The sequence below is a fragment of the Balaenoptera physalus genome (assembly GCF_965194825.1).
Source record: "Balaenoptera physalus genome assembly, chromosome: 14".
In the NCBI taxonomy this organism is placed as follows: Eukaryota; Metazoa; Chordata; class Mammalia; order Artiodactyla; family Balaenopteridae; genus Balaenoptera; species Balaenoptera physalus.
The window spans coordinates 15853310-15871710 of record NC_138893.1 but is presented as its reverse complement, the minus strand read 5'-3'; the positions used below and the strand labels follow the sequence as shown (position 1 = coordinate 15871710).

The 18401-nt window shown below is 42.1% G+C and overlaps 1 protein-coding gene and 1 long non-coding RNA gene across 2 annotated transcripts in view; one reads left to right on the top strand and one right to left on the bottom strand.

Annotated features, from left to right (window-relative positions):
- Positions 1 to 12989, bottom strand: part of NUP133 (nucleoporin 133) — a 54281-nt gene extending 41292 nt beyond the window's left edge. The window contains exons 1-8 of the mRNA XM_082424994.1: positions 12677 to 12989; positions 10877 to 10995; positions 8077 to 8180; positions 6840 to 6947; positions 5016 to 5150; positions 3899 to 4069; positions 2135 to 2290; positions 1751 to 1821 (exon numbers count right to left, since the gene is read on the bottom strand). Of these exons, the coding sequence (XP_082281120.1) occupies positions 1751 to 1821; positions 2135 to 2290; positions 3899 to 4069; positions 5016 to 5150; positions 6840 to 6947; positions 8077 to 8180; positions 10877 to 10995; positions 12677 to 12858 (1046 nt within the window). The 5' untranslated portion in view covers positions 12859 to 12989. The remainder of the gene's footprint in view (positions 1 to 1750; positions 1822 to 2134; positions 2291 to 3898; positions 4070 to 5015; positions 5151 to 6839; positions 6948 to 8076; positions 8181 to 10876; positions 10996 to 12676) is intronic.
- On the top strand, positions 8127 to 9242 carry LOC309642937. Its single transcript, XR_014253452.1, has 2 exons — positions 8127 to 8198; positions 9044 to 9242. It is a non-coding gene; the product is annotated as an uncharacterized lncRNA (long non-coding RNA).
- Positions 12990 to 18401: the final 5412 nt, after the last annotated feature.

Sequence of the window (18401 nt, the reverse complement as noted above, 5' to 3'; positions counted from 1 at the left end):
GGGCAGCTAAGCCCACGCGCCACAACTACTGAGCTCACGCGCCTCAGCTAGAGAGCCTGTATGCCACAAACTACAGAGTCCACACACTCTGGAGCCTGTGCGCCACAACTAGAGAAGAGAAAACCTGCATGCCACAACTAGAGAGAAGCACATGTGCCGCAACAGAAGATCCGCATGCCTCAATGAAGATCCCACGTGCCGCAACCAAGACCCGGTGCAGCCAAAATAAATAAATAAACAAAAATTTTTTTTTTAAATTGACAGATTTTTATGTGAGTATATACAGGGCAATACATTTATGATTTCAAAAAATCCAGAATGAAGCTACCTGAGCTCTGCATCAGTAATAATCTGGTAAAAGAACTCATAAGGCTGTTCACCGCAAATAGGAGCCGAGGTTGCAGCTCTGGCCAAAATGAGCAGTCGATCAAGGAGGAGCAATAAGCATCAGGGAGACACACGTGCTTCTTAAACAGAAAAGACCCACCCAGACGTGGAACAGTCTGCACGGATCACTGGAACAAGAGTATACATAAGAGCGATGACTGCGTCATTTGGAGCTATGGTGGGGAGGGGGCCCAGAAGGAGGATGAGAGCTGCATCTCACAGGCCCCACAAGAATCGAGTTGTGTTAGTATCACAGCACCAGGGGAGGCGCCCAGGGTCTGCCTCGGCACAGCCAGTCCTAAGCATGTTTCTCTGTTCTCAACCCAGGTCTCCATTCTGAAAACTATACATGAAAAATCGTCCGCATCCCCGCATCCTACACCCACAGTGGGCTGTGTCCTGGCAGCAGTTCTAAATTTATGAAGGTCTGGTAATGCTAAATGAAAACGAGATACACTGTACTTAATGAAACTGTTTTGGGAAATTAAATATATACTATTTTTTTACTTCTTTGATAGTTTACATATGAGGTTTTCAGAAACTATAAAGAAGGATCCTGATAGTCTCAATAGCCCAAGAGAGAAAAATTAAACAGCAGAACTTCAAGCCAAGAAACAAGAATTTGTTCTACTAAACTAAATTACTCTAGAACACATAAAAATAGTCCTTAACTTCCAGTAAGCTGTGTTTTGAAAAACTACAAGTCATGTATTTGCACTCATTATGAACTCTGCCACAGAAGCCATATTACAAATGGTTTTTAAGTTCCATATGGCCTCTGGTATTAAAGCTGAACAATAACATGGGATTAAGTAGCTTTATCAGACTAACCTGGGATCTTAGGCACCATTTAGAGCACCGTTTCTAAGAGGAAATTCACTCTGAGTATAAACCATGACGGAGTTCTAACTTGTACCACCACGACAAAACCTCACCCCATCCTTCCTTTATTCAATACAGCCACAAACACTGGCTAAAGCTCCTTCAGCAACAGAAAAAGGGCGGAGAAGAGCGCCGGCGTCTCCTCTGAGTGGGGAAAAATGACAGCACGGAGCACTCCCAGCAGTCCCAGCAGCGGGGCAGGCAGCTCTGAGAGGCTCCGGCTGTGACAGCAGGACACAGGCTCCCTGCTGAGGGCACACAGCCAATGGCGCACACAGTGGAAGGCCGACAACTGCCTGTACTTCTCAAATGAACTAGCATCTCTAGACAACACAAAGCGATTTAGTAAGACATAACGGTGTAAGGTTAGCATCAGAGGCATTCGAAAAACAGATAGCAAGACTGCTCATCATTTTATAACAAACATCGGTTTGTTTTTCCAAACAACTCCTATGTTCTTCATGACAAATTAACTGCTTACCAGTTTTGCTTCAAATCCAAATACCGAATGTTGACCCCTTCTTTAATAGCTTCATAGTTACTTTCAGATCCCTACATGAAAATATCAATAATGTAAGCTCCTTGAGTTTAGGAATCATTTCTTTTCACCTTTATATCCCCAGCACCTACTAAAGTGCCTCATCCACAGTAAGTCAAACAGTTATTGAATGAATGTATGCATTTAAAAAGTTAAGTAAATCAGTGAGTTCCAATCCTTCTAAAGATTGACTACTCCATTTCAGCCTATCTGATGGCTAAAACTTTGTGTATCACACTGAAACGTGTTCTAATAAATACAACAACGAAAGGAACTAGCAATCTCACATAAATGAAAATTACAGAGAAGAATGTTACCGTTCCTTACCCAGATAGCATCGATAATGTTTTCCTTCAGGACTCTATTTATATCCCAACTATGTGCTTGTTTTTCTGAAGAATCATCTAATTCCCATTTACTGATGTTTGAACTTGTCAAGCTGTAAAAGCTTGATCGCTCTCTATCCCAAAGGACACTTGAAAGCTATATGGAGAGGAGAAAAAAGTTTATAGATTATTAAGTTCTAATGTTAATGAACTATTTTTCTGAAATTCAAAATTAGTACATTTTATAACTATTTGATTAGTAATCCTAGCAGAATTCTTCATTTAGGATTCAAAGGAAGGAGTGATCCTGAAACAGACCTTGAGTAAGAAGGATTTCCACAGGCAGAAATATAAAGGCAGAAGGCCCAGGAAGAGCAGAGTTGGGCGGTGGGAAAGTCACAGGATCTTCAGAGAACAAGACACATTTAGACAATTTAGTCCTGCTAAATTGGAATGTGGATTATAACTAGGAAAGAAGCAAAAATAAGGTTCACACACAGCACAGTCTTAAATGTGCGTTTGTAAACCTAATAAGCAAGGGAGATAGTCTCAATGGCTTGTGAGCACAAGAGCTGTGTTACAGGAGGAGGAACCTGGTAGGGCTGTGTGTAGTTCCACGTGGGTATGTTACCTCGTCTTTCTTGCTTCTGAAGAATAGATGTGTTTTTTAAGTTGGGTATACAGGACTGTTGAGTGAAAACCCTAATTGTCTCCACTTCTGTCACCATGACTCTAGCCACTAATGGGACCGGAGGGGCCAACAGTGAGTAAAGCAGACTGGCACCAAGACTTAGGAGAAATTTACCAAGAGTGCATATTAGGGCCTTACAATGGAAGCAGGAAGAAGGGGATGGCAGTGAGACATGAAAGAAGCCAAACCTAGAGAACCTGGTAAGGAGAGAGAGAGAGAGAAACACAAACACACACACACACACACACACACACACACATCAGGGTTTTATACCTGGGTCTCTGAAAAAAGTGACAGTGCCATTAGAAACAGGTCAAAAGAGAAACGAGTTTTGTAAGTCAACAGGAGAGAAGAGAATATGAGCAATTTGTTTCCAGACATGTTAAGTTTTAGGTTCAAAGACCAGTTAAGGAAGCAGATAATAATAGTAACCTGAAATCAGAGGGAACAGCATAGTTTTAAAAAAAAAAAGGTGTGCTCTCAATTCAAACAGACGTGGGCATGAATCTGCCGCTGAGTGGTTCTGTAACCTTGGGCAATTTAGCCTCACTGAGGCCAGTTCCTCATCTACAATTGGAGATGAAGCTCTCTACGTTACAGGTCATCTAATAATTACAGGAGGTAACAATCATGAAGCACCTAGCAGAGAGCAGATGCCCCCCAGATGTTAGTTCCCATCAGCCTCCCTTCACTATTCCAGAGACTGAGGCAGAAGCCCAGCAGACATAGATTTGAGTCATCTACACAGATGGCTGGAGTCATGGGGGTGGAGAACACACTTTTGGTTACGTCTAGAAAGCAAAATTAATCCTTAAACACATTTATAATTTTATATCATAGTTTTAGTTCAAAGAATGTACTTATAAGATAATCTGTGTGACTTAAGAATATTAACGTTACAGGGTATGAACTCATTTGACCATCATAATAAAAATGCTTCACTGAAAGATCAAAGCTTTCATCTCATGTACACCACTGTTCATACAGAGGCAATATCAACTTCATAGGAAACTGCCAACTTATTGATTTCACTAAGAAAGAAGCTTGTAAAACAAAGTTATTTTATCAACTTACTATGAGATCACTACTAGGAGATAAAATTCCCAAAAGAGAAGAAACCTTCCGACCAATTCCTGAAAGCACACCTTGCCCTTGAGGCAGGATATGCTGATGAATTTTTCCTACACTTTCGGGTATCAGGCGAATCAGTTGGCCTCCCGCTGAGGATAAAATAAAACTTCCTCCCTGTGAACAAACATAGCAAAATTAGTTAAGCATTTAAGACTAAGAAAAGAAAATTAACATAAATCACTTTGATACAGAAGGAAATCATCTGTACCTTAAAACAAATCTAAAAGAAAAAGAACAGTGCTATTTTATTAAAATCACTTACTTATGAATCCATTCACTTAATATTAATTCTACACAGAATAACTTTGTTGCAATATTTTTAACTGCGTGTATTTTTTTTTTTTTTTAATGAAAGCTTCTTTATTTATTTATTTTATTTATTTTTGGCTGCGTTGGGTCTTCGTTTCTGTGCGAGGGCTTTCTCTAGTTGCGGCGAGCGGGGGCCACTCTTCATCGCGGTGCGCGGGCCTCTCACTATCGCGGCCTCTCTTGTTGCGGAGCACAGGCTCCAGACGCGCAGGCTCAGTAGTTGTGGCTCATGGGCCTAGTTGCTCCGCGGCATGTGGGATCTTCCCAGACCAGGGCTCGAACCCGTGTCCCCTGCATTGGCAGGCAGACTCTCAACCACAGCGCCACCAGGGAAGCCCCAACTGCATGTATTTTTTAATTCTGATTTTTAAGTTATAGGTTCACCATCATGCAGGTTCAACAAATCAAGTATCAGATTTTATTTCTTCAGTAAATCTGCAGAGTATATATTAGCAAACCATTCCTCCTACTGTCTAAGAGTTCCTAAGTCATTTTATGAAGACCTTTCTGACAGAAATGAATAACATCGGTTACTACGCACTACTGCTATTTCAGAGCCCTATGAGAAGGGCTTCCCTCCGTCTAAGTGTTCAAATCCTAGATCCTGACATTCTTTTCTTGCCTCTTTTTGATTCCCCTCACCCCCTGCCTGTATGATCTGCTCAAAACCCCTAATTTTTAGTCATTCAAATTCCACTTCCAAGCCAAAGCACAGCTTACCAATAAATATAAAAGAATATCTATCATATACCTGCACTGTTGTTAGGAAACTGTAAGTCTTATCACCTCCCAGATCTACGGAAGTCTCTGTGTAGGTGTCTTCACTTGCAAGGCTTGGCCAGTAGCGGATGGATCCTTCTCTGGTGGCAACCATGACAGCAACAGCCTCAAAACAAGACCATAACACTCAGCAACCACAATAAAAGAAGGAGCCCAAATCGGGAGTTTGCTGACACTGATATAAAGAAACCAGGGCAGTGCACTATTGATTAACAGAAATCAGAAATAAAAATTCCTTTTTTTCAAATTTAAAAAATTATCATACAGTAAAATTGACATTTTCCCCCTTTTGTTTTACAGTTCTATGAATTTTTATACTCTGGTTTCTCTTCAGACTGCATAAAATCTTTTGCTTTTTACAGTTCTGTGAATTTTAAAACACGTGTAGACTCATGTAACTACCACCACGATAAGGATACAGGACAGTTCCATCTGCACCCAAAACTCCCTAACGCTTTCCCTTTACTGTCACACCCTTCCCTATCCTAACCCCTGGCAATCACCGTTTCCATCATTATAGTTCTGTCTTTCCGAGAATGCCAAACCAATGAAATCTTATAGAATATAACCTTTTGACACTGGTTATATTTGACACTGAATATAACCTTCATCTCACTTAGAATAACGTCTCTGAGATTCATCCAGGTTGTTGCATGTATCAGTAGCTCATACCTTTCTACTGCTGAGTAGTATTCCATCCTGTGGATGAACCAGTTTGTTTATCCATTCACTTGTTAAAGGACATTCGGATTGTTTCTGCCTTTGGCTATCACAAATAAAGCTGCTATGACATTAGCGTACTGTTTTTTGTGTGAACATAAGCGTTACTTTCTCTGAAGTAAATAGCCAGGAATGAAATTGTTGGGTCATATGGCAAGGGTACTTTAACTTTATAAGAAGTGAAAATCAAGTGGCTGTACCACCAGCAGGCGCACCAGCAACGTATGCGGTTCCGGTTGCTCCACATCCTCGCCAGCACTTGGTAGTGTCAGTGCTTTTCATTTCAGCCACTGTACTAGGGCTGTAGTGGTATCTCACTTGTTTTATTTGCATTTCCCTAATGGCTAATGATGTGAGCACCTCTTCATGTGCTTATTTGACATCCTTATATTCTCTTTGCTAAAGTGTTCAAGTCCTATTTTTAAATTGGGCTGTCTGTTTTCTCACTAAGCTTTGAGAGTTCATTTTATGTTCTATATACAAGTCCTTGGTTGGATATATGATTCATAATATTTCCTACCAGTCTGTAGTTCTCTCTTCATTTTCTTTTCAGTGCCTTTGGCAGAGCCAAGTTTTAAATTTTGATTAAGTCCAATTTATCTATTTTTATGAATCATGTTTTTGGTAATTTCTAAGAACTCTTCACCTAATCCCAGGTCATGATGATTTTTTTTCCTGTTTTCTTCCAAAAGTTTTTAGTTTTACATTTCACATTTAGATCTATGATCCATTTTGGATTCATCCTTACATAAAGAATGAGGTTTAGGAGGAATGCTTTTTTTTTTCCATAAAGACAGCCAATGATTCCAACACCAGTTACTGAAAAGACCATCCTTGATCCACTGAATTTCTTTTGCACCTCTGTCAAAGATCAAAGGGCCACCCTTGAGTGAGTCTATATCTCTACTCTCTATTCTGTTCCACTGCCCTGCGTGTCCATCTCTTTGCCGTTACCTCTCTGTCTTGATTCCTGTAGCTTTATAGTTACGTTTCAGAACTGGTCTGGATGATTCCTCCAACTTTAGAACTCCCTTATTTTAAAAAATGTACTTCAATAAGCATTTAAGTCACCTACCTGAGTAGAATGTGCTTCACCTGAGGTAGCAGAGTAAGAGAGAGCCACCAAGTTGGCACTCCAGTGGAAATCAGTAGGTGGTAGCTGAAGTTCTTTGCAAACAGATAACTACAGAACAAATCCAAACAAAAAATCTTTCACGTCAAATCCAATTTTGTGAATATGCATCTGGCTTCACTATTTCCTTTCTCTGCATATTTTAGATTCTAATTCATTGCTGGAAATACCATTCTACAAATACTCTTTCTTCTCATATCTTTTTGATCAGGCTTTCAACATCATTTTCAGTAATTTTAAAACAAAATATTTTAAGAGATATAGAATCAAGAAAACTTAACAGTTAGACCAGACCCTTAATATAAACTACTCCAATCTCTTCCCAGACCAAAAAGTCTATTGGTTGAAAGAAGTGTGTAGGCTTCCCATGGAATTTTCCCAGTCTAATCTTGATTTGTTTAGTTGACATTTAAAATCAGCATGACCACAGAGTTAGTATTCCAAGTCACCTAGAAAACATTTCTTAGACTCAGCCAAGTATCAGGTTCCTCTGCTAACTCAGGATGCCCACCCCAGGCCCTCTCCCTCACCTATGCTCCTAAAACTACAAACACGGTTTTCTAGGCAGCAGCAGTACAGAGGCCAGTAGATGTGAAGAGTTTAGGTAAGTGGGAGCCCAAGTCCCAGTGGAACAATGGCCCAGTGAACACAAGTGGTACAGGAGAGTATGCCTGATCTGGAGCGGAAGGAAAAAGACGCTGCTGAGGGTACGGTAGTGGACGTACAAATGAAAACCCCCGTGTGAGAAGTTGACAATTGAAAGTTAAATTAGCGTTATAAAAATTGGTATCATTTTTTCCTATCTTATTATGCATCATTCAGTAGATTCAGTGAAATACATTCCTATCTTCTAAGAAACTCAGTTCATCAGCTTATGTGGATGGCTTTTAGTCTTAGACTTCATTAGACAGAGTGACTAGCACGACATTCATTAAAAATTTCCACGTCTCTAATTTTTAAATGTAAATAAGATGGATCTTGCTTAAAATCATGATAAGGGGAGAAACTTTTTTGAAATGATATGCTCAGTATTTCATATTGCTACGAAAATGCAAATCTATAATGTTTGAGTAGATTCAAATTATGGTCCTCCAACAACTCTAAAAATTTAGGGTAAAAATTCGGAGCCAATTAGGGATCCTCTCCTCTCTCTCCTTCCAGCTCTCTAAAGAACCATTACCTTGGTAATAGGTGACAGAGCAATCTTCCAAATAATGAGTTTCTCTTTGCAGACCAGACAAGCCCATCCACCTTCATCTATGTGAACAGTCAGCTGATCGTCAACTGAAGAAAAAAAATGAGGTACGTAATTAATCTTAAAGTATGAATAAGAAAAACTTAAAATTTCCTCACACCAAAATCTTCTTCATTGCCACAATCTTCACCTAAAAAAGTAATCAACACACACACGAGGTTAACTCACAACAAAAAATACTCTTGAATAATTCAAGAGTTATTAATATCCAAAACAAGAGCTCCATTTAACTTTGACAACTATTTTTAGAAATATATCTAAAGGCAAAAAGTATATTTTGGGCCTAGGTTTAGTATTTCTTAATTTTTGTTATAGACAGATATCTTACTTTTTATAATATTATATTCAGTAACATTCATAATTTTGATAAAGCAACACAAATAATAAACCTTCTCATTAAATATATAAAATATTTCAAGGAAAAATCATGTTCCTTCAAAAGAACAAGATTTTCAAATAAGAGCTCTTTGAAAGTATGATAAATTACTTCATTATATGGTGACCTAAAGGGTTACATTCCGTATTAAGTGACAAAACTAAATTAGTATACAGTAGTCACTCCTTATCCTCGGTTTCCGTGGTATCAGTTACCCGTGGTCAACTGCGGTCCAAAGTATGACATGGAAAATTCCAGAAATAACACTTCTGAAGTCTGTGATGAAATCTCCCACTGCCCCAATGTCCTGATGGGGAGGTGAAGCACTCCTTTGCCACCCGCCCACTAGCCACTTAGTAGTAGTGCAGGTCATCAGATCCACTGTCGCGGCATCGCGGTCCCTGTGTTGAAGTAACCCTATTTTACTTAAACATGGCTGGAAGCACAGAGACGTGACGCTGGCAACTTGGACATTCTCTTACTGTGCCTAATTTAGAAAATTACGCTTTACCACAGGTATGTACGTCCAGGAAAAAACACAGTACACACAGGGTCCGGTGCATCCCCGGGGGTCTTGGAACGCACGCCTGTGGAGAAGGGGGACTGCTCTGTCGCTGTTGTACGTGTTGGTGGTAAACCTGAGTAAATGTATTAGCGGCCCTAGAAATTTAATTCGTGTGAGCTTTGCTCTTCGTCTAAAGGCAGGGTAGAGGGGCATAATAAAAGGCATCAATAATGTACAAGCTAAAATATCACATCATACCTAGGTTAAGGGTGGACTTTTTTGCTGAACTGGAGTATCTGCTCCATACTTTCTTTTCCTGAAAGCACTACAGCAGCTCCAAATCCTCCACTGGTGAACCCTCGAGGACGCTAACACAGCACACCAACTGACTAGCACTTGGAAGTTTCCAAGTGAGGACGAGTTCCTCTCAAGTTTACACACTCTTCAATTTACACATCCTGATTTCTAGAGACTCTCTCCTCTGAGGCTGTGTACTATTTGTTATTAACATGATCTGGTGGCAGGAACCAGGAGTGTGTCAAAAGGTTTAAATGCAATTTAAGCTGAAATTTTTAGACGGGAAATGAAAATATATACTTAAAACAGGAACAATGCATGACAGAGGTTCATGGAAGTTTAGTTGCCTGAAAATAATTGTACCTGAAGCTCCCGTGGACTTCCTGGCAAGATGTGCTGGTTTAAGTTGATGAGAAATATTCCTTCTTGTGGAATGCAGTACTTTAAACTTTTGTGACTGTCATTCACAGTATGAAATACATTTTACATCATGATGCATTCATACACAATTTTAATAAAACAAAATGAGAAGCACTCTGATATTTTGCAATCTATTTTACTTCATTTTTTAAAAAAATGCTGGTCATGAACCACTAAACTGATTTCAGTCACTACCTGCAGTTTCAAAAACACTGTTCCAGGAAATCACAGGATGCTCTGAACTTTGCTCTTCTAGTCACCCCAACTCCTCACCCTTAACGGTGTCTTTCTACAGCTTGTGTTGACTGCAACGTCTACACTTCCACTCTAATTGTCGGCCAAGAGAACCTTCTAATGGTGCACCAAATTGATAACATAAATTTGTGCATACAGCCTCCAGGGTACTACATAGGATCCAGAAATGGAGGTAAGACTTGATTCTACTGCATTATTAGTAGCTTATTTTTTTTTATAAGCATATTAGTGTTTTTTTTTTTTAATTATTTATTTGTTTATTTATTTACTTATGGCTGTGTTGGGTCTTCGTTTCTGTGCCAGGGCTTTCTCTAGCTGCAGCAAGTGGGGGCCACTCTTCATCGCGGTGCGCGGGCCTCTCACTATCGCGGCCTCTCTTGCTGCGGAGCACAGGCTCCAAACGCGCAGGCTCAGTAGTTGTGGCTCACGAGCCTAGTCGCTCCGCGGCATGTGGGATCTTCCCAGACCAGGGCTCGAACCCGCGTCCCCTGCATTGGCAGGCAGACTCTCAACCACTGCGCCACCAGGGAAGCCCTCTACTGCATTATTAAACCCAGTAATGTGAGGCAGTAGTTTTTTGGATTTTCTTTAAAAAGCTAAACTTCATATACTCAATCAACTTTTGAAATTGGACTAAGTTTTGCATATACAGTATGTACAACCATAAACACTTATTTTGATTGTGTTAAAATGAACTCATTCTGCTTCCCAAATTTATCATATTTCTCAATTACAATGAAAAACCAAATAAGCCACCTATTTCTCTCCATTGAAGTGAAGGTATACCAGAGAAAGCACAAATTTCAATCTCCATGCCAGACCTAGGCTTCATTTTGAATTGCTAACAGAGACAAATGGAAAATGACACCCACCTTCAGCCAATGTTAAGGCTTCCATGACTTTAACAGGGAGAGAAGATCCAAATGTTTTCACATCATAGTTCACAGACTCAGTTATGGAGTGGTGTGGGAATATTCGTGTAGGTGTTCCTCTAAAGAAACGAGACCAGATTATTTCACTCATAACTTAAAATTTTCCATTATTCATTATAATTTTTATGTATATATTTTCACAAAAAAGAGAAAATCTCTGATAAACAAGAAGAAAGATGAAGTATAACAGTGAAGACACTCTGGCTCATATATACTGTGTTATTAAATTTATTTTTCATTAAAAAAAAGAAGACTGACAGGATTTAGGAAAACTTGGCTTCAGACTTTCATGCTCTAGTAATTAGATGTATGATCTATTCACTTAAACTCTTTATAACTCTGCTTCCTTAGCTGTGAAATAAGAAGGCTGGACTAGATCAGTGTTTTTCAAATTATCGGTCATTTTGAGGGTCTCAATCAACATTTTTAAAAAACGAAATAGAATATAGAGTAGAGTTTATCATACTCTGTGGTCAAAGAAGTTTTACAAACATTGGGTTAGATTATCTTTAAGCTCTCATCAGACACAGAATTATAAGAATCTACCAGATTTATACAATCAAAATCAAGAAGTTAAATAGGGTCGTATCTGCTGCTACCTGGTCTTCGATAACAGATACAGCAGTAGAAATTATATTTCCTTCTCCCCTTCCTCTTAACATTCAGAAAACCAGTGTAAATTTATTAGTATAAAAGTTATTCTACCTCTTATCACAGGATTAAGGAGATGCACAGAGTGATTGAGAGCATTGTTTCTGCTAAAGTATTATATCAAAGGTTTTTTCTTTCAATGATTACCGAGAGGTAAGAAGAAATTAAAAAAGAAAACAAAGTATGACTTTTATTCACTGACTTTTCTCAAAAGGAGTAGAAAACAATCACAAGATCACCATTTGAAGAGCACTTTACAAAACGCAAAAGGATACAAGGTATTCTTTAAAAATCATTTCTCCTTTAAAGTATTGCAAACTTCTAGAGATAAATTTTAACTATAAGTTCAAGACCCAGTATTACCGTCTTCTTGCAGGGGAAAATTCATTTTTGATAGACGAATTCAAAAGAAACCACTCACGACACATGTTAGCTCCTTCTAAAATCCTGGTTTAATTATGAAAGGGGAGATGCAGGCCACGGTTTCACGAGTGAAGTGAACTGGTGTGCCACGCTTTTATTTGGTAACAAAACTACTAGTCTTATCTCATTGCTTATGGAAAGCCTTTTCCCTATTAATTTAGCTACAAAGCTAACTTCTGTAGCTAAAATCCCTTTAATTATCCACCAGCGGATATTAAGGGCAGTTAGTATGTTAAGCACATATAATGATTTTCCAGGGTTTGAGGTCCTCACTCCCACCATCACTTTACATCTGCATCGTGGCATTTCATATTGACTCCTCGCAGGCTCAGGTCAGGTATCGTTATCGCCATTTCGCAGACGAAGAGATCATGAGTGACCTACACCAGATCACAGGGGTACTAAGAGTGAGGCGGGTAACCACTGATTCTAATTCAATGTGTTCTTCACCTCTACACAAAGGTAATTCCATGCAAAGTGCATGATGCGAAGACTCAATTGATGAATTAATCAAAGCGAGGCTGAAATAACAACACACAAGGATGCAAGGGTGACAGAGGTCTATTCTCCCAGTACTCTGGCGTCCCGCGCCGTCCCCGGTTCCGGTGACTTCTGGAGGCCCGTGAGCCTGTGAGTCGCCAAACCCAACCCGGGACGATCACTCACCGCGAGCTCAGCGAGCTACGACGGCCGGCCGGCGAGAAGAGCACCGGGGAGCTGACCAAAGACCCCAGGGCCAGACCCTTCCTGCTGGTCGCCCGGGGCGTGGAGCCCGGCCCGACTCCGCCCAGCGGGCCCCTTCGGGCCCCGGGCCCCGGGGTCCGCGGAGAGGAGACGGCCGGGAACATGACGCAAGGGAGAAGCTACAGAGAGCGCACGTTCCGGCCGTGAGGTTGAAGCTCGGCCAGCGCACGAAGCTTGAACACCTGAGGGGAGGGAGGGAGCGCGGTAAAGACGTCAAAGCGCAGCGCCAGGCCGCGGGGGCGCGCTGTGATGACGTCAAAGCTCCGCGCCGAGGCGCGGGGCGTGGTCGGGAAGGCAGGAGAAACCGGGAAGGAGGGGGCGCGGTGATGACGTACAGGGCAACCTTGAGCCACGGGGCGTGGTCAAGACGGCTACCCCTAGAAGCGTAGAGGGACAGTGTGCGTGTGACCGCGTCCTGGAGCGGCGAGAATCCAGAGTTTCCAGGGAAGTGAAGCAGGAGAAGCAGGTGCCCTTCTCCAGTCCGGCGGGTGGGGGTGGCCCTCCAGCAACTGGAACGCAAAGCCTCTGCACACTGGTCCTTCCTGAGCCTCTTGGGAGATGAAGAGTTCTTCCCTGGTCCAAGCTGAGAAGAGAGGAAAAGTGTTAAATCTGACACTGGTTTCACACTCAGTGTTTTAGATGTTATCCTCTAGGTTTGTCATTTCCCATTCACGTTGGTGACGCCACAAGTCCGTATCGCTAACCAGATCCTGCTCAAAAACCACAGGCTTCTGACAGCCGCCTAGTGGACGCTTTCACCTGGAAGTCCTGCAGACGCCTCACAATCCAATCGCTAAAAGCTGGTTTCACGCTTTCATTAGGACCCCTATCTTACTACCACCTCTGCCCCATTTGGTAAAACTGGGCAGTTGGCCAAGGCAAAAGGAAGAGCTCTGTCCTAGGGTCATTCTTCACACTCTCCTCCACTGTGACCCCTGGGACATTGTACTGAGCATCTCTAGTAGAAACCACATCTGCACTGCCTCTGCCCTGGTTCAGGTGTTCACCTTTTCCCTCTTTCGTAGACTTTCGCCTCTTTTTTGAGTCTCCGTGCCTCTGTGTAGTCTTACAACACTGTCCTCCCACGCTGCCAGCTGATAAATGGAGTATTGCCTCCGTATCAGTAAACAGAGGATGTCAGTCATCAGCGATTGCAGCCACAGCTGATGGTGAGCTGGTGAGTCTTGAGGAAACTCAGGATATGAAAACACAGGATGCAGACCCCAGATAGCTGAGGTGCACATCAAAGGAATGATTTCGGTGAGCCCAGACTCTTGCATCTTCCCATACATAGAAAAGTACTAAATTCCTTAACTTGACATACCTGGTTTTCTTTAACAGTAATATTTTGACATTCAGACTACCTGCCCTTTGTTGCAAAACCTCTATATATCCTGGCTCCCCCCCTCACCTCCTTGGAGCAGTTCTCTCAGGTTTAGTTGAGATGCTGCCTCCTGGGCTTGAAGTCCTAAAAATTCCCGCCAAATAAAACACAACTCTCAACTTTTAGGTTGTGAATATATTTTTTTAATCGACACCACTTAACAAACTCAGGCAAACCAGAAGCTGCTCTTGGGCTTCTAAATGCTCTGGCTGATCGTTGCCCAAAGGTAATTTGCTAAGCTCCCTTGCAAGGTCCTTTGTGATTTAACTCTGGCTGGCTTTTCTGTCCCTAACCCACACCCGCCTCCACTGCCCTTGCACACGTTTCTTCTGCCTGGAACGCGTTCTCTTCCCCTTTGCCCACAAGCGTCTGCCTCTTACATCAAGTCTTACTTCAGTGCTGCCTTCTCGGTGCAGCCTTCCACAGGACTAGGGATCCCTTTATCCTTTGCCCCCTGTGCTCCTACGTAGAGGCTATTTATAATATTTTTTCCCTGCATGATAGTTGTTTACATAACCGTCTCTCACTTAGCTCCTTTTGAATGCCTTAACAGCTGTTCCCTTTGTGCACACCATAACAGGTACATAGACTTTCATTAAATATTTGTTGAAATAAGGGAATGGTTAAGTAAACACTGGCGTATGCATATGTGGGAGACCACAATGTGGATGTCAGGTGTTGGCATTTCCCCTGGGAAGCCATTCTTTTGTGCACGTTATAGCATCAGGAGAGTCATCTCAAAGGTTATATAGGCAAGCTGCTTTGCTCTTTCTTCCCCTTAGTTTTTTTTTTTTTCTTTAAGCTGACTGCAGAGCCTGCTCTTTTTTTTTTTTTTTTTTATTTATGGCTGTGTTTGGTCTTCGTTTCTGTGTGAGGGCTTTCTCTAGTTGCGGCAAGCGGGGGCCACTCTTCATCGCGGTGCGCGGGCCTCTCACCATCGCGGCCTCTCTTGTTGCGGAGCACAGGCTCCAGACGCGCAGGCTCAGTAGTTGTGGCTCACGGGCCTAGTTGCTCCGCGGCATGTGGGATCTTCCCAGACCAGGGCTCGAACCCGTGTCCCCTGCATTGGCAGGCAGATTCTCAACCACTGCGCCACCAGGGAAGCCCTCCCCTTACATTTATAACCCAACTTTGCACCTCATCTTTGAGTCTTGTAGCTTTTATAGCCCCGTGCATTCCCCACTTGTTTCATTCTTACCAGGGGGATGAGAGTAGTCGTGGCTGAGTGGGTATTTGTGGGATAAATCTGTTCTTGGGCTTTGTGGGTCTGGTTAGTGGTTTGTCCACCAGCCAGTTATAAAAGTTGTTATTTGCAGGGGCTGGAACGACTCGTCAGCACCTTTGTGCTCAAAGGAACTTCCCTGGAGTCCAGATGTATGACTAAGGAAGGATGGCGAATAGACAGTCACTCATTCATTCTGGATTTACTGAGTACCCACCGCGTGCCAGACTATGCGCTAAGTGCTGAGGTTTATAACGGTAAACAAAGCAGCCACGGGCCCTGCCCTCATGGAGTCACAGGCCAGTGAGAAGGACGGATACTGAACAAATGGACACAAATTTATTTACGCAACTACAAGTTGAGATGCGTACTATGAAAGAAAAGAGCAGGGTGTCTGACAGAGAATGACTGGGGTACCTGATTTTGGAAGAAGATCTACAAGGCCTCTGAGAGAAAAGGCCGTCTATGCTGAGACATGCGGTCAGCCAGGCAAAGAAGAGGAGGAAGAGTGTTTGAAGCAGTGGATCCTCAGGCAAAGGTCCTGAAGCAGCAAAGAGCTTGGTGCATTCCAGGGACTTTAGACAAACCAACCAACGACAAGTGAGTAAAAGTAGAGGAGACTGGAGAAATGAGGGCCCAGGAAGGGCCTTGTAAACTCTATCAAACAAGATCCCAGAGGAAATAGATAGCACCCTCAAGCTGGGTAGAGAGTTTAATAAAGGACTATTAGGGGGACTTCCCTGGTGGCGCAGTGGTAAAAATACGCCTGCCAATTCAGGGGACGTGGGTTTGAGCCCTGGTCCGGGAAGATCCCACATGCCACGGAGCAACTAAGCCCATGCACCTCAACTACTGAGCCCTCATGCCACAACTACTGAAGCCTGAGTGCCTAGAGCCCATGCTTCACAACAAGAGAAGCCACCACAGTGAGAAGCCCGTGCACTGCAACGAAGAGTAGCCCCCGCTTGCCGCAACTAGAGAAAGCCCATGCACAGCAACAAAGACCCAATGCAGCCAAAAATTAAATAAATAAATAGATGAAAAAAAAAAAAAAAGGGCTATTAGGGATTGTGTAAAGCCCTGAGGCTCCTAACAGCAGATGGGCCAAGAAAGGAAGGGGTCACCAGAACCTGAGAAATAGGTCCACCTGCCAGAGCCGTGGCCTTGGGTCAGGAGATGCAGCCAACTCATAGCAACCCAGAAGGAAGGGGACTGGGAGTGTTCGTATCATGACCTCAGTGCAGGGAGGCCAGGGTGTGAGGGAGGAGGACACTAGGACAGTCTGTGGAGGCCGGCCTCCTGGAGGATAGAGTGGAGGCACGTGGAACAGAAGATACTCAGCACGTTCGCCTTGGGGCAGCCGAGGGCTTCTTTATCCCTCCCCAGTGCTGCCATTTCCCTGTTTATCTTTCTACCTCATTGAGTCTAGTGCAGCCACTTACTCTAGAAATCCAGAAGGAAGGGTAGTGTAGTGCAGTGGCGCCCCAGCCTAAGTGGGCACCAGCACCACCTGGAGGGCTGGCTAAGCTACACGGCTGAGCCCCACCTTGGTGTCTGCCTCGTTGGGCTGAGGCTTGAGAATCTGCATTTCTAACATTTGCATTCCCAAGTGTTATCAAGACAGCTGTCTTGGGACATTTTGATAACTACTGTGTAGTAACTGACAGAGTGTATAGACTCTGGAATTAAATGGGACTTGTTTCAAATCCCACCTCTGCTATCTACTATCTGTGTCACCTTTTTGAGCCTCTGATAAACTACTAATAGTGCCCACTTGTGAGAATTAGACAATAGAGATACCATTACATTTGTGGATGTCAAAAAACACAAAAAATCTGAAGAAAAAAATATTTATAATAAAATAGTAAACTTTAAAGAAAATCAGTAAGAGAAAGCAAGCTACCCCAATAGAAAAAAATGGAAATGTATGAAGGGCATGAAGTAGCACTAGATCAAAGACTAAAAATGACAAAAAAACACATGAAAAGGTCTTAAACTTCACTAGTAATTAAAGAAATGCAAGTTAAACCACCCATCAGCATTGTTTGCCTGTTGAACTAGCAGGAATGTTTTAAAAAACGAAAATAGCTCATGTTGAAAAGGCTGTGGAGAAAGAGGCCCTACTATATAGCCTCCTGGTGGGATTATGAATTAGTAGACTTTTATGAGGACAATCTATCAAAAAGCCTTATAATTTGTATATGCTCTTTAAACTTAGCCATGTCACTTTCAGAAATTTGTCTGGAAAAAAATCAAAGAAATCAAAACAAAGATATATAGGTAATGTTGTTTATGACAGCAAAGAATACAGCAAGTAAGATAAATGTCCAACAATAGATTTCTTGTATATTCACATTATAGAATGCTATATGGTTAAAAAGAATACATGTGGATGTGTGTAATGAATACTTGCAGATGTAGGAAGATATTATCAAATAAAAAAAGCAGGTTGGTTAAAAATTAGTATGTCCAATATAAGCCCATTTTTGTTTAAGATAAAAAGAAAGATACCCCACAAGTGCAGCATGTGTGTAAGATTCTCAGCCTAGGTGTGCCTCCCTCTGTCCAACCTTCCTAAAACTCAGCCCATTCTGTTAAGACCGAACTGATTGATGTGGGACTCATCCTTTCAGTCAACAACAGGAAAGCAGCCAGGATTATTTCCTGCAGACGCGGTAGAACTATCAGAATTCCATTCTCAGCAACACGGTAATTATGATCCTCTTCAAATGGAAAGGCAGGGGTACAATGAAGAACTCATCATGGAAATTATCCACGCCCAATCATTTCCAAGGCCCCCATCTAGTGGCAATGGAACTTCTTGAGGTAACGCTAAAGTTCAGCATAGTGTAAACGTTCTTCAAGCAGTGAAGAATGTGTGTTGTTTTCCCCAGTTCTGGAGGCTGCAAACTTTTTCTGTCAAGGGCCAGAGAGGAAGAATCTCCAGCTTGCTGTCTGTTGCCCTGAGTGAGTATGGCGGTGTTCCAATAAAATTCTACTTATGAACACTGAAATTTGAATTTCATATACCTTTCATGTAT